This window comes from Lithobates pipiens, unplaced genomic scaffold (genome assembly GCF_037356315.1).
Source record: "Lithobates pipiens isolate NorthernLeopardFrog02 unplaced genomic scaffold, aLitPip1_a1.2 Scaffold_16, whole genome shotgun sequence".
Taxonomy (NCBI): domain Eukaryota; kingdom Metazoa; phylum Chordata; class Amphibia; order Anura; family Ranidae; genus Lithobates; species Lithobates pipiens.
This window is the reverse complement of record NW_027507748.1, coordinates 440,629,526-440,644,187: the sequence shown is the minus strand read 5'-3', so window position 1 is coordinate 440,644,187 and position 14,662 is coordinate 440,629,526. Positions and strand designations below refer to the sequence as shown.

General features: G+C 46.0%; 1 protein-coding gene across 1 annotated transcript in view; it reads right to left on the bottom strand.

Moving 5' to 3' along the window:
• The window catches only part of MRPS9 (mitochondrial ribosomal protein S9), a 136,764-nt gene extending 122,469 nt beyond the window's left edge, over positions 1-14,295 (bottom strand). Inside the window, exon 1 of the mRNA XM_077482677.1 lies at positions 14,133-14,295. Within this exon, the coding sequence (XP_077338803.1) occupies positions 14,133-14,225 (93 nt within the window). The 5' untranslated portion in view covers positions 14,226-14,295. The remainder of the gene's footprint in view (positions 1-14,132) is intronic.
• Positions 14,296-14,662: the final 367 nt, after the last annotated feature.

Here is a 14,662-nt window from a genome sequence, read left to right as displayed (position 1 = left end):
AGAACTCAAGACTTGTTTTGATAGCTTCTTGGTCTTCCTGATGCCGTTTGTTTAGACAAATTGTATCCTGTACCAAACGGAGGTTTTCCAGAAACAGGTGTATTTATTTTGAGATCATATGACACTAATTGCACACTGGTAGACCCCCTCAAACTAATTATGTCACTTTTAGAAAGGTAACTGGTTGCGGTAGACCTGATTTAAGAGTTCATAGCAAAGGAGCAAATGCAATCAAGACATTTCAGCTTTTCTAAATAATCTGGAAAAATGTGGCGATGTTTTAGGCCAGGTCAGGTTCATATCAAGCTAATCTCTGCTCTCATTTTCTATGCACGTCCTCTGAAGTCTGTGAGGCTAAAAAAAATCACCATGTCACACGTTTTCCCTAAATCACAAGGACAAGCATTCTATAGGTGTGATGCCATACACAATAATGGGATTCATCTTGTCGTGCATTGTCAAGCAACATATCACACAGGTGTGAACAGAGGCTTAGAATTGAAACGCCTTATTTTTTTTTTAGCTTTTTGTTATGCAGTCAGGCTACCCGAGAAGTGTTGATGATAGTAGTACTGTGCAAGGGAAGTGTCGGAGCACTGTGATCCAAGTACGACAACTTTTAGAGTACCAACCATACACACTAAACATAAAAAACAACATCATCATATTCTTGACTTGTTATTTTGCCTTGCTGCATAACTAGTAGCAAAAAAGAAAAAAAAATGGAGTTTTTAATGGGGCTTCCATCTGATACAACAACATCATCTTACAAGTCTTCATTTGGTATACAATATTTGGCTTTTGATGGGAACACGCATAACATGACCTTTGCCTGATCTACCTAATAACTGATTAGGTAGCGGCATTTTGCCGGCATTAATGCAGCGCTGCCCCATTGATTTCAATGGGGAGCAGCAGTGGAGGAGCGGTAAACACACCGCTCCTTCACCGCTCCAAAGTAGCTGCTGGCAGGACTTTTCCTGATGTCCTGCCAGCGCACCGCTCCGATGTGAAAGCCCTCGGGGGTTGGTTTTTCTTGGGAGCGTGCATGTGATTGGCACAGGGCCACTCAGCACTGCCCAGACAGAGGGTCAGGAGTCCTGTATCCTGATTGGCAGCTCAGTGCAGTGTGAAAACTCCTACAAGCTTAATCAGGATCTGATAGAAGTTACAATAACTGCATTTCCATGTTCTGTGTACTGTGGGAGGCCAGATATAGTGAATGCAAGGGGCCTGGGTATAGTAACACTTTAAGTACACCAACATCTCTCACTTTCTAAGCAGTTACAGCTTTGTTCCTTTTGGAATAAAGGTTTTACATAAATAAAATTTGTAAGCACCCCTGTCTGTGTTGAATGTTTTTTTCAACCTTCTGTTACATCTGCATGACAGCCTGTTCTGTTTCAAAACAGGATTTACAGGCTCCTAGAGCTGCACGATTCTGGCCAAAAAATCAATCACATTTTTTTTTACTTAGAATAAAAAGATCACGATTCTCGCAATGTAAAATCTTTCACATTATATATAAAAAAAAAAAGGGGGCTAACTTTACTGGTTAGTTTTTTTTTTGTTCATTAAAGTAATAAAAAAAATAATTGCATTTGAAAGACCATTTCGCGAATACAGTGTGACATAAAATATTGCAACAATCATCATTTTATTCTCTAGGATATCTACAAAATTATATATATATATATATATATATATATATATATATATATATATATATATATATATATATATATATATATATATATATATATATAACGTTTGGGGGTTCTAAGTGATTTTCTAGCAAAAAAAAGTGTTTTTAATTTGAAACCAACAAATGTCAGAAAAAGGTTTAGTGTTTAACCACTTAAGGACCGCCTCACGCCGATATACGTCAGCAGAATGGCACAGCTGGTCACAATCACGTGCCTGTACGTGGCTGCCGGCGGCGTGCTCCCGACCTGGTCCTGAGCTCTGTGACCGCGAACGCGGGACCAGCAGACCTGATCGCCGCTGGTGTCCCGCGATCGGGCCACAGAGCTGAAGAACAAGGAGAGGTCTGTGTGAACAAACCTCTCCCTGTGCTTCCTAGTGTGGCTGTCACCGATCGTCTGTTCCCTGTTATAGGGAAAGACGATCAGTAACGTCACATGCCAGGCCACGCCCCCTACAATAAAAAAAAAACACATTACGTCACACATAACCACTAGGGGGCAGTGTAGGGGTTAACTCCTTCACTGCCAGTGTCATTTACACAGGAATCAGTGCATTTAAATAGCACTGATTCCTGTATAAATGACAATGGTCCCAAAAATGTGTCAAAAATGTCCGATGTGTCCGCCAAAATGTCACAGTCACAATAAAAATAATTTTTTTATATATATATATATATATTATATATATATAATATAATATAATATATATATATATTTTTTTTTTAATTAAAAATGCTATAACACTATCCCCTATTTTGTAAACGCTATAACTTTTGCGCAAACCAATCAATAATTGCGATTTTTTTATACCAAAAATATGTAGAAGAGTACGTATCAGCTTAAACTGAGGAAAAAAAAGTTTTTAATATATTTTTTGGGGATATTATAGCAAGAAGTAAAAATATTGAATTTTTTCAAAATTGTCACTATTTTTGTTTAAAGGGCAAAAAATAAAAACCGCAGAGGTGATCAAATACCACCAAAAGAAAGCTCTATTTGTGGGAAGAAAAAAAAAAAAAAAAAAAAAAAGAGACCAATTTTGTCTGGAAACCACGTTGCACGACCGCGTAATTGTCAGTTAAAGCGACGCAGTGTCGAATTGCAAAAAGGGGCCTGGTCCTTTGGCTGCAAATTGGTCCGGGGCTTAAGTGGTTAAGTTGTTAAACTTTTTTCACTTACACACAAAGTCTATTCCATTGACAAATTGTTACAATGTTTATACTTGAGTTCAACTGATAAAGAATGTTTTGATTCTTGGCAAACTGCCTGTTTTTTTCTCTTCCTTTCTTTTGAGGGCTGTGGCTTCAGAAGAACAGAGAGATGTCTTTGCATAGAAAGAATTGTGAAACACTTTAGTCAAGATCGCGAGAACAATTCTTGACGATTAATTGTGCAGCTCTACTATATCCTCAGGCAAAAAGAAAACGAACGCAGCAATCACATCTAAGAATGGGTAAGCTGCAATATAATAAATAGTTTGCTTTTGTATTCCATGCTTCATTAAAGAGGAAGTAAACCCTGATGGGTTTACTTCCTATTTCATTCCCTGCAAAGGCAAAGCATAATGGACTACTATGCATCGCATAGTAGTCCATTATGTGTCACTTACCTGACACAGGAGCAAGCGAAGTCACCGCTGTCCCCTGTAGTCCAGCGCATCCATCTTCTCGGTGGGTCTCGCAGCTCCGAAGCGGTCATTCGGCGAAGCCGCGATGACGTCACTCCCGCGCATGCGCACGGGAGCCAAAACGCGCGGCATCTCTGTCATTGAAGATGCCGCGCTCAGTGCGCCTGCGCTCCGCTGTCTACGGCGCATGCGCCATAGACAGCGGTGCCGGTCTTCGGGCAAATATCTCCTAAACCGTATAGGTTTAGGAGATATTTCTTGGACCTACAGGTAAGCCTTAATCTAGGCTTACCTGTAGGTCAAAGTGTGTTGTAAGGGTCTACAACCACTTTAAGCTGGCCATATATGGATCAAAATGCAGCCGGTTCAGCAGGATCAGGGCGAATTTCAATCCATCTACAGACGTTCCTGTTTGTGAGAAGTTGCTCTAAGGCACCAGTGGAGCTTGTTTGAAAATGTATATTTAAAACCGTGCTGCTAGTCAGTGTATTCTGCCAGCGAAGCAGTCCCCGCTATCAGAATACAAGAAAGCTGGCTACACATTATACAAATTTTCTTTAGATTTACCAAAAATCATATAATTAGGGGTGCACCGAATGGGTTTTTTGGTGCCAAAACCCATACCGAAAATGAAAAATACACTAGGCCAAAAACCGAAACAGCACCGATACCGAAATATATTTAAAAAAAATATTTTTATACAGGAGATGGTCAGAGACTGGGGACACGGTACAGGAGACGGTCAGAGACTGGGGACACGGTACAGGAGACGGTCAGAGAACATCACAGCTTTCATTTCAATAGCTGTGTGTTCCCGGCCGCGTGCCGTCACACACAGTCCCTCCCCCTTGTCCGGGCACCTTGATAGACAGATCATCCGTCCAATCCTGCGGGTGATCTGTCGATCTAAGTGCTCGGACAAGGGGGAGGGGTTGTGTGTGACGGCGCACGGCCGGGAACACACAGCTATTGAAATTAAAGCTGTGATGTTCCCGGTGCTGTGATCAAACAGGCGGCGGAGGGGGCTCTCCTGCGCTATACACCCCCCATGATGGGTGGCACCAGGGGCGGAGCCCGCCCCCCCCCCCCAGGCCACGGCCCATTTTCGGCTCCATTATCGGGCGTTTTTCTCTTTCGGCAAAAATTGCAAAGGGCATTTTCGGCCTATATGTTTCAGTGGCCGAAATTTCGGTGCATCCCTACATATAATATATGAGGTCATATGGCAGACTGTGGCCTCCCACTTTACCAGCTATTGGAACTTTCCCAATTGTGGAGGTGCAATTGATGGGAAACACGTCCGCATCGTCCCACCCCCCAACTCGGGGTCCTACTGTTATAATTACAAGGGGTATAATAGTATCGTGATGTTGGTGGTGGTGTCAGCGACATACGACTTCCTGTATGTGGACGTGGGGAAAAAAATGGCCATATGCCGGATGGTGGAGTGTTTGCGCAGACGGAATTCTACTGGCGTCTCCAGAGTGGCAGTCTGGGCTTGCCACCTCCAGAGGAGAACGGAGAAGGACTCCCGTTCATTTTCGTCACAGATGAGGCATTTGCTCTGGCAAACCACCTGATCCGGCCTTTCCTGATGAGGATCCTCACCCCGGATCAGAGGATCTTTAATGTGCGGCTGGCCAGAGCCAGAAGAGTAGTGGAGAACACTTTCGGGATAATGGTCAGCCAGTTCCGCCTATTTTTGACGCCAATACACATGGCGGAATATAAACTAAATCATATTGTGCTTGCCTGATGCATTCTGCACAATATTTTGAAAAAAACATTCCGTAAACTATGTGGCCTCAGTTGGCCCAGATGCAGACTTGATGGAAAATGTGAACTTCACAGCCCTTGAAGCTGCTCGTCCTGGCTTGCCCCCCCCCCCCCCAAAGCGCCCGCAAGGTCAGAAACTAATACATGGAGTACTTTGTGGGTAGGGGGGCCATTGATATGCCAGACAATGTCTACGAGGCATTTTTTTAATAGGTTTTTCTTTGAAACGCCAATCATCTTTGTTTTCATTTACCGTATATACTCGAGTATAAGCCGAGATTTTCAGCCTCTTTTTTGAGGCTGAAAGTGCCCCCCTCGGCTTATACTCGAGTCATCGCCGTCTGCCTGCCCGATCAGCGTATCGAGCAGACAGACGGCGGCCATTCTACTATTCAAAAGCTGCGCCTCCCTCTCTGTGATAGGCGGAACACTCAATTTCCCAGCAGTCAGTGTTCCGCCTATCACGGACATCCGCTCATTCTCATACTATGGACGAGGATGAGAGGATGTCCGTGATAGGCGGAACACTGACTGCTGGGAAATTGAGTGTTCCGCCTATCACAGAGAGGGAGGCGCGGCTTTTGAACAGAGGAATGGCCGCCGTCTGCCAGGAGGAGAGCGTGGCACACAGAGAGGCTGCAGATTGGCACAGGTAGGCAGGGATGGACGGACAGCACAGCACAGCGACGGACGGGACACAGGGACACAGTGACGGACGGGACACAGCGACGGACGGGACACGGGGATGGACACAGGGACGCGGGGATGGACACAGGGACGCGGGGATGGACACAGGGACGCGGGGATGGACACAGGGACGCGGGGATGGACACAGGGACGCGGGGATGGACACATGGACACGGGGACGGACGGGACACGGGGACGGACGGGACACAGGGATGTCTCACCCTCGGCTTATACACGAGTCAATAAGTTTCCCAGTTTTTTGGGGGTAAATTGGGGGCCTCGGCTTATACTCGGGTCGGCCTATACTAGAGTATATACGGTACTGCTTGGCTTTGTTTTAGGTGTCTCCTAGGTTTTTTTGGTGTTTTTTTTGGGCCTTTTTCTACAACAGTGCAAACCCAAGTTCAGAGTAAGATGAGGTGACAGTCTTCTTCAGATAATCTTATTATGTTGTGGGTCCGCTACACACACACCGTGTTTTTGTTGATAATGTATGTAGTGCATTACTGACAAAAATATTGCTCATTTTCAGCACCATGCCAGAAATATGTGGGGTCATGAAAGTGGCATGATTGGGGACATTTAAACATCACTGTGGCTCGGTTCACACAGGGGCGACACGACTTCAGGACGACTTTGTGAGGCAACTTGGAGACGACTTGAACACGATTTTTAGACACGACCTGGAGCGACATAGAAGTCGCCCCAGGCCAGGCGACTTTTGCCGTGGCCAATCAGAGAATGAGCTCTGAAGGGGGAACTCCATGCCAAATTTATTTAAAAAATTTGGTGTGGGTTCCCCCTCCGAGAGCATACCAGGCCCTTGGGTCTGGTATGGATTCAAGGGGAACCCCCCCCTACGCCGAAAAAACGGCGTGGGGGTCCCCCCCAGATCCATACCAGACCCTTATCCGAGCACGCTACCCGGCTGGCCAGGAAAGGGGGTGGGGACGAGCAGGCTACCCCCCCTCCTGAGCCGTACCAGGCCGCGTGCCCTCAACATGGGGGGTGCCTTGGGGGAGGGGGGGCGTGCGGCCCCCCCCACCCCAAAGCACCTTGTCCCCATGTTGATGAGGACAAGGGCCTCTTCCCGAAACCCTGGCCGTTGGTCGTCGGGGTCTGCGGGCGGGGGGCTTATCGGAATCCGGGAGCCCCCTTTAATAAGGGGGTCCCCGGATACCGGCCCCCCCACCCTATGTGAATGAGTATGGGGTACAATGTACCCCTACCCATTCACCTGTAAAATAAATTACAAAAAAAAACACAACACACAAGATAAAATAGTTTATTGCACAGCTCCGGGGGTCTTCCGTCTTCGGGGGTCTTCTCGCCGGACTCCTCTGCTATCTTCTTCTAGCTCTTTTACTAGCGGAGGAGCCTAGCTTTCTTCCTCGCCGCCGCCCTCTTCTTCCGACTTCGGGATCTTGTCCCCCTCTTCGGTTCTTCTGCCGGGCCACCGCGCCTTCTTGTGTTGTGTTTTTTTTTTGTACTTTATTTTACAGGTGAATGGGTAGGGGTACATTGTACCCCATACTCATTCACATAGGGTGGGGGGCCGGTATCCGGGGGCCCCCCGTTTTTTCAGCGTAGGGGGTTCCCCTTGGAATCCATACCAGACCTAAGGGCCTGGTATGCTCTCGGAGGGGGAACCCACGCCAAATTTTTTAAATAAATTTGGCGTGGAGTTCCCCTTTCAGAGCTAATAATTCTGTCAAAGTCGCCTTCGTATATACAGAGATCCGACTTGGAGGCGACCTCCATTGAAATCAATGGGTACAAGTCGCCTACAAGTCGGATTCAAGTAGTACAGGAACTTCTTTTGAAGTCAGAGCGACTTCAGTAGCGTGCATTAAGACGGCTCTCATTCACTTACATTGATTTTTAAATGTTGTCCGACCTGAGGCGACCTGAAGTCAGATAGGAGTCGCCCCTGTGTGAACCGAGCCTGTGGGTGTTATTTACTAAAGGCAAATCCACTATGCACTACAAGTGCACTGCAAAAGTGCACCTGAAACTGCACTTGGAGTGCAAAGTGGATTTGCCTTTAGTAAAGAACACCCATTGCCACAGAATACAACAACTTTACTACAAATACTGACGTGTCGATCGTGCAAACGAAGGTACAATTTTTAACTTTGTACATCACTAGCCTGTACTGCTTCTAGATTGAGGCCTGTATTGGGACAAGATTTAGTCGAGTTTAGCCTGACATTAGGGTTTGCCTTGTGTTGTGTCTTGCAGAGAATATGGATGGGATTAACGACCATAGTTTCCTCCCTCTGTTCATCGATAAGTACAGGGAGCTGCCCTGTCTGTGGCAAGCTAAGCATCCACACTACAGTAACAAATTAAAGAGGCAGGCAGCGATGGAGAAACTGCTGGAGTTTGTGAAGCCGGTGGTTCCCAGGGCAGACATCACCAATTTAAAAACTAAAATTGGTGGTCTGAGGAGTACATATCTGAAGGAGCGCAAGAAGGTGCTGAAGTCCATGCAATCTGGAGCTGCAGCAGATGACGTTTATAACCCTCAGGCTGTGGTATTATGACAGGCTGCTTTTTCTGTCAGACCAGGCTGATGTCAGGGAATCACTCTCTACCCTTCCTTCTACGCGTCCTTCTATGCTACATTCCACCCCCGCTGAGTCTTCTGACGCCCAACCTGGGCCTTCCACTCAGGAAGAACTGGAGGAGCCCAGCTTGAGCCAGGTATAGTATTGTTCTACATATTTTGGGAGTAAAAATGAATCATGTTAACTTGATTTTTGCTCACTAATTGCTGATTTTAGAAAGTGTTTTACATATCAATAGACAGTAATGGCCAAAGCATTTGGCCCAATAATGAAAAATGCTGGGCTCAGAATGATAGCCTTTTCTATTTGTTAACAATTTGCCATAGTCAAGAGCTGAAAATTGTGTGTGTTTGATGAATCAAAAACTAAAACTATGTCCCTTTTTCATACACAGGAAGACATCAGCCAAGAGGAGGGTATGGAATGCAGCAGCCAGGAGGAGGCAGGGGTAAGTGGCAGCCAAGAGGTGGGCAGGCATAGGAGCCTGACTGAATCCCAAGTCCCTCCCCTCCACCTTCTACACAAAAGGGCCAGAAAGGAGCGGGGGAATGTGGAGGAGTCGGCTCTGAAGCTCATCCGGGAGGCTTCAGCGGCCCTCAAAGCCACCCCCACATATCAAGAGGCCTTTGCCGCCTTGGCTGCCTGCAAACTCCAGCAAATGGAGGAGGGGGCAACACCTTGTGTGAGGAGCTCATCATACACACCCTCAACGCGGGGTTGTTGGGCCAAATCACACAAGCAACACACTTGTGTGATTTGGACCATGCTCCCCTCCTCCTCCTCCTCCTCCTCCTGCCACACCTCCAGCACCACAGCCACAGCCTGGAAGGAAGACCAGAGTGTGATAACCTGGGTTCAGTCTGGTCTGACAGAAGATGCAGCCTCTTGTAGTACCACAGCCTAGGAACATAGATGTCATCTGCTGCTGTTCCGAGTTTCTTGGACTTCAGGACCAGACATGTACAACTCTGCCCACCAATTTTTGCATTTAAATAGTTGATGTGTGCCCTGGGGGCCAAAGGCTTTGCTAATCTCCCCAGTTTCTCCAGCGCTGTCTCCCTCTTTATTTGTTACTGACACCAAAATAAAGGTTTTTTTTTGGTTGAAGAAAAACTTGCGTATGTGTTTTACTTCAAAAAGGACAGTTTGTGAGTAGGCAGGTACATTTCAAAAATACAAAGTCAAATTAAAGCGGAGGTCCACCCTAAAATGGACCTCCGCTCATCGGAATCCCCCCCCCTCCTGCGCCACAATCGGCACCTTTCAGGGGGAGGAGGGTGCAGTTACCTGGATAATCCAGGTAACTGCACCCACTTCCGGGCTAGCTCTCTGCGGAACGGGGCGTACGTTACGCCCCCGTTCCGCAAGCGCCCGCCCCCTTCAGCAAGTGCCCCGCTGCCTGCTGGGAAACACACAGCTCCCAGAGGCAGCTGGGACCGTCCGGATTGCGCCGCGCGGCTCGCGCATGCGCAGTAGGGAACCGGGAAATGAAGCCGAAAGGCTCCATTTCCTGATTCCCATACCCAAGATGGCGGCGGGACCCGGCAGCCGAGCGAGCGATCGGCTTCGGGTGCCGACATCGCGGGCGCGCTGGACAGGTAAGTGTCACTATTTAAAAAAGTCAGCAGCTGCAGTATTTGTAGCTGCTGGCTTTAAAAAAAAAAAAAAAAAAAAAAAAACGCGGAGTCCCGGTGGACTCCCGCTTTAATAACAAGGGGCACCAACATTAAACAACATCCTTTAGATTAAAAAAGAAAACAATTAAATAAAAAAAAATAATGGTGTTGTGGTAAGTTGACACACAAAACACACCAAAAAAATTGCAAAGATGAGCAAATTGTCAAAAAAGGAGATGTTGATTAAAAAAAAAACAACCACCAAATAAAAAATAAAAAAAATGATTGGGGAGATGTGACGAATTAAAATATTGTATTCATGAAATGAGTAAAAAGAATAAAGAAATAAGTTTGGGAGAAGTGTGTGTAGAATTTTTAATATTGCAGCGTGACGAATGTGCTCTATCGATTACAAGCGGTAGTTTTACCTGACTGAGCGCTTCCATCTCAGAATTTATTCTGAGCATGTGAGGCACCTTGTCCATCGGACTAGGCTACACACGAGCGGAACTGACGCGATTGGATCATGTTGGGTCGGAAAATTTTATAGCCAAGCTCTCAAACCTGGTCCGTCGGAAACAGTCCGATGGAGCCCACACACTGTCGGATTATCCGACAACACGGTCCAATCGGACATTTTCCTTCGGAATATCCGACCATGTGTACAAGGGCTTATACAAGCTGTACACTCACTACTTTACATTGTAGCACAGTGTTATGTCTTCAGTGTTGTCACATTAAAAGGTATAAAAATATTTTCAAAATTGTGAGGGGTGTACTTACTTTTGTGAGATACTGTATATTTAAAAGCTGAACCTATCTTAACACAAAGCAATAAGAATAGCCCCTTTTCTGTGTAGTGCAGTGAAAAGCAGTGATGTGGAGGTAAGCAGAAAAGACCAGTGAGAGCTGCAGGGGTCCAAGGAGAAGAATATCTGATTATATGACAGGGTCACTATAGTAAAGTTCAGCAAAGAACACTCAGTCTTTTCCTGTAAATTTTATTAATTAGAAGACTAAAGGTAATCTAATGGTGGCCATACATGCTTGAGTACATAACTGATTTATTTTCCGACCGATCTCTTGCAATAGGAATAATTGATTAATAGTCAACAACCTATCAGATCGATAGTTGAAGAGGAACTAAAGTTCCGCTGTTACATACTGTGAGCAGGCAGGCTTTTTACTGCAGAAGAGACATAAGCTCATGCCCCCTAATGACCCGTGCTGTGATTGCACACAGCATGAGTTTGGCAGCAGATTTCAACCAATGATTTTGGCTTAAACCTCCTGATCGGCTGTGCCGAATCACACACAGGGTTCTGGGTTTTCAAACACACAGAACTCTGTGTGAAAATGAAAAGCGATTTAGCCGTTTCTTCGTCCTGAAAAGCAGGGAGCAAAACAGCCAGATCTGTAAGTAAAAGCAGCACACATTACACTTGTTAGGCACACATTTACCCCCTTCATTGCCACTAGTTATGCCCTTCACAGCCAGTGTCATTAGTATAGTGTCAGTGTACAGTATTATCATGGTATTAGTGTCAGTGTGAGATTGCTTTGAATAATAAAATTAACTGAATAGTGTTTTCGGTGCTCAGATACATTGTAGGTCTGCGTTATCACCTGGTTGTTACTGTATATTAGAGCTACAAGATTAATCATTAAAAAATGCAATGCAAATTCAGCCATACAGATAGTATGGCTGAATTTGTATTGCTTTAGGACCAAACTCGCAGAGGACCCCCAGCAGAATCAGATTGTATAGGTGTTCACACCCATGCAATCCAATCACTGTCCAAATTTGCAGATTGCACTGCGATATGCAAACTGATTTGGGGGCGTTATTCAATTTTAAATTGACACGCCCAGTAGTTTGCATAGGGCGGTGTGAACTGCTGCTGGGAGACATGCGATGCAGAAACCTGCTGTCGATTACCAGGGTTCCCGCATCGCAGCAGTGTGAATCAGCCCTAAGGCTCAGTTCACACTTGTGCTATGCAGGAGCCCTGCAAATCCAATGCAGGTTCCTGCATCACACCCGACTTGCACAGCGGTTCACACTGCCATATTGTATTGACACTCCCATTTCAGCTTGCATATCACACTGCGAACTACATTTTGGACAGCAATAGAATCGCATGGGTGTTAAGGTCCATGCAATCAGATTGTAGGGTGGAGCAAAAAAAAAAAACAAAAAAAAAAAAAAAAAAAGAGTCCTGTGCGAGTTTGGTCTGAATGAGATGCGATATCAGCAATACTATCTGTACGGCTGAAATCACATCGCACGGACAGCGCATGTGATTTGCACTGCAGTGCGAATCACGAGTTCTTGCAGAGAGCACTGGTGTGAACCAGCGCTTAGTTCTTTTGGATCAAAGGAATGAACTTCGGTCTGTAAATGAGGTCAGTTTGGCCACTTAAAGGACTAAACCTTTTTCAGACACTTTCTACTAGAAAATTACTTAGAATCTCCAAACATTATAGATTTCTTTTAGCAGAGACACTAGAGAATAAAATGGTGATTGTTGCAATATTTTATGTCATGCTGTATTTGCACAGCGGTCTTTCAATCACATTTTTGGGGGAAAAAATACACTTCAATAAATAAAAAAAAAAACAGTTAGGCCAATTTCTTTGTACAACGTGAAAGATGTTACGCCGTGAGAATTGTGAACTTTAATCTAAGCAAAAAAATTGTAATTCTCAATTTAGCCAAAATCGTGCAACTCTACTATATATATTAATCACTGCTGTGTAAGGCCCCATTCACACCAGCACAGAAGTGCATTTTTTTACGTGAAACAGCAATCACCTGAATGGGCTTCCAGCAGTGGCATCGCTAGAGGGTGGCTAGTGAGGCTATAGCCCCAAATCTGGGGCCCATAGCCTCGAGTCTCATGCCGCAGGAGTCCCTGCCTAATCAGCGGGCCGTGGCCTCTCTGCGGGTGCAATGGGCTGCACAAGAGAGACGGGCAGGCGACTGACAGAAGTGTGCAGGTAGACGAGCAGAGATGACATCATCTCTCTCCGCCCATGCCACATCACTGTTCCTCCGCTACCCCCCCCCCCCCCCACAGCGCGGGCCTCTTTAATGTCTGCGGTGCGGAGGGTAGCAGCGAAATGACATCTCTCGCTGCCCACTCTGGATCACTCCTGCCCTCACTCAGAACTAAATGGACCAGTGCTGCCAGCCTGCCACCAATGCAGCTACAATGAACATTTGGTGGCACTGGCTGGCATGGCAAGTGACAATCTACAAATAGAGGCAGGCTATCATCCACATCTGGTGGCAGGTGATGGTGACAAGTGACAAACCACATTTGGTGCCAGGTGACGTGACAATCTGCAAACGGTGGCAGGTAACGTGGCAGGTGATGGTGGCAAGTGACAATCCACACCTGGTGCCAGGCAACGGTTGCAAGTGACAATCCGCATCTGATGGCAAGCGACATGGCAAGTGACAATCCGCATCAGGTGCTAGACGACGGTGGCAAGTGACAATCCGCATCAGGTGCTAGACGACGGTGGCAAGTGACAATACACACGTGGTTGCAGGCGACGGTGGCAAGTGACAAGCTGCACCTGGTGGCAGGAGATGTGGCAAGTGACAAGCTGCACCTGGTGACAGGCGACGGTGGCAAGTGACAAGCTGCATCTGGTGGCAGGAGATGTGGCAAGTGACAAGCTGCACCTGGTGGCAGGCGACGGTGGCAATTGACACCGATTCTGCAATATGGTTAGTTAGTTACATATATTACAATGTAATAATAGCAATAACGTGCTTCAATCACCCCGACACAATATCAACCATGGTACCATGATGACTGACACCAGCCATTGCCTGCAAAACATTTGCTATGGGCTCCAGATCTGTCGCAGACATAGCAATGTCCCTGGCTGCCGCAGTGCCAAAAAAACCTTCCACACCTTTATGGGCAGCGAGTGTGGTGTAACAAAGCGCACATTCCATATTACAATTCATTGTACCGCAAGCACACCATGCATGTGAAATGGGCCTCAAAGCACCTAAATAAAGTGCAAGTTTGTTTTGGAGATGACAAGGACTTAAAGCATCATTCATTCAATCATTTCATACTTGCTGCAAAGACTAGCTCACATGTCAGTGTTTGTGCTGCTCATAACCTACCTCTCCATAGGCGGCCACCCCGGGCCTCCAAGCACATATCCCCACTGAACGCTGCACCACTGCTAACCCACGGCTTCTACAAACAGCGGCCATGCTGACAGCACAGGACCAGGAGTCATAACCCGGAAACCGAACATCCACCACACTCTCCCAGCTGACTGCGAGAGATAGAGGGATTTCAGGATCTAACTATTACTTCCGGTGTCCTTACACCGGCGGAAGTGAGGGCAACGTGAAAGCTGTCTATGTTTTGCATTGTACAGTTGTAGTACCCAGCACAGGGGAAGGTGACATTCTCATTGTTACGTCCTAGTCATATAGTGTTGCTGTGTTTTATTTATGTATTCTTATATATCAGTGTCTTTAGTTGTATGCTTAGCTTTAGAATGAAATACAATTATGACTAGTATAATCATTATTTTGTTATAGTTTACTGTCTGATAAAACATTTGCAATAGAAATGCACGTTGAAGATTTCTACCACAAAAAGTAAATCCCTAATCAGTAACATTAAAAAAAAAGGACTAATT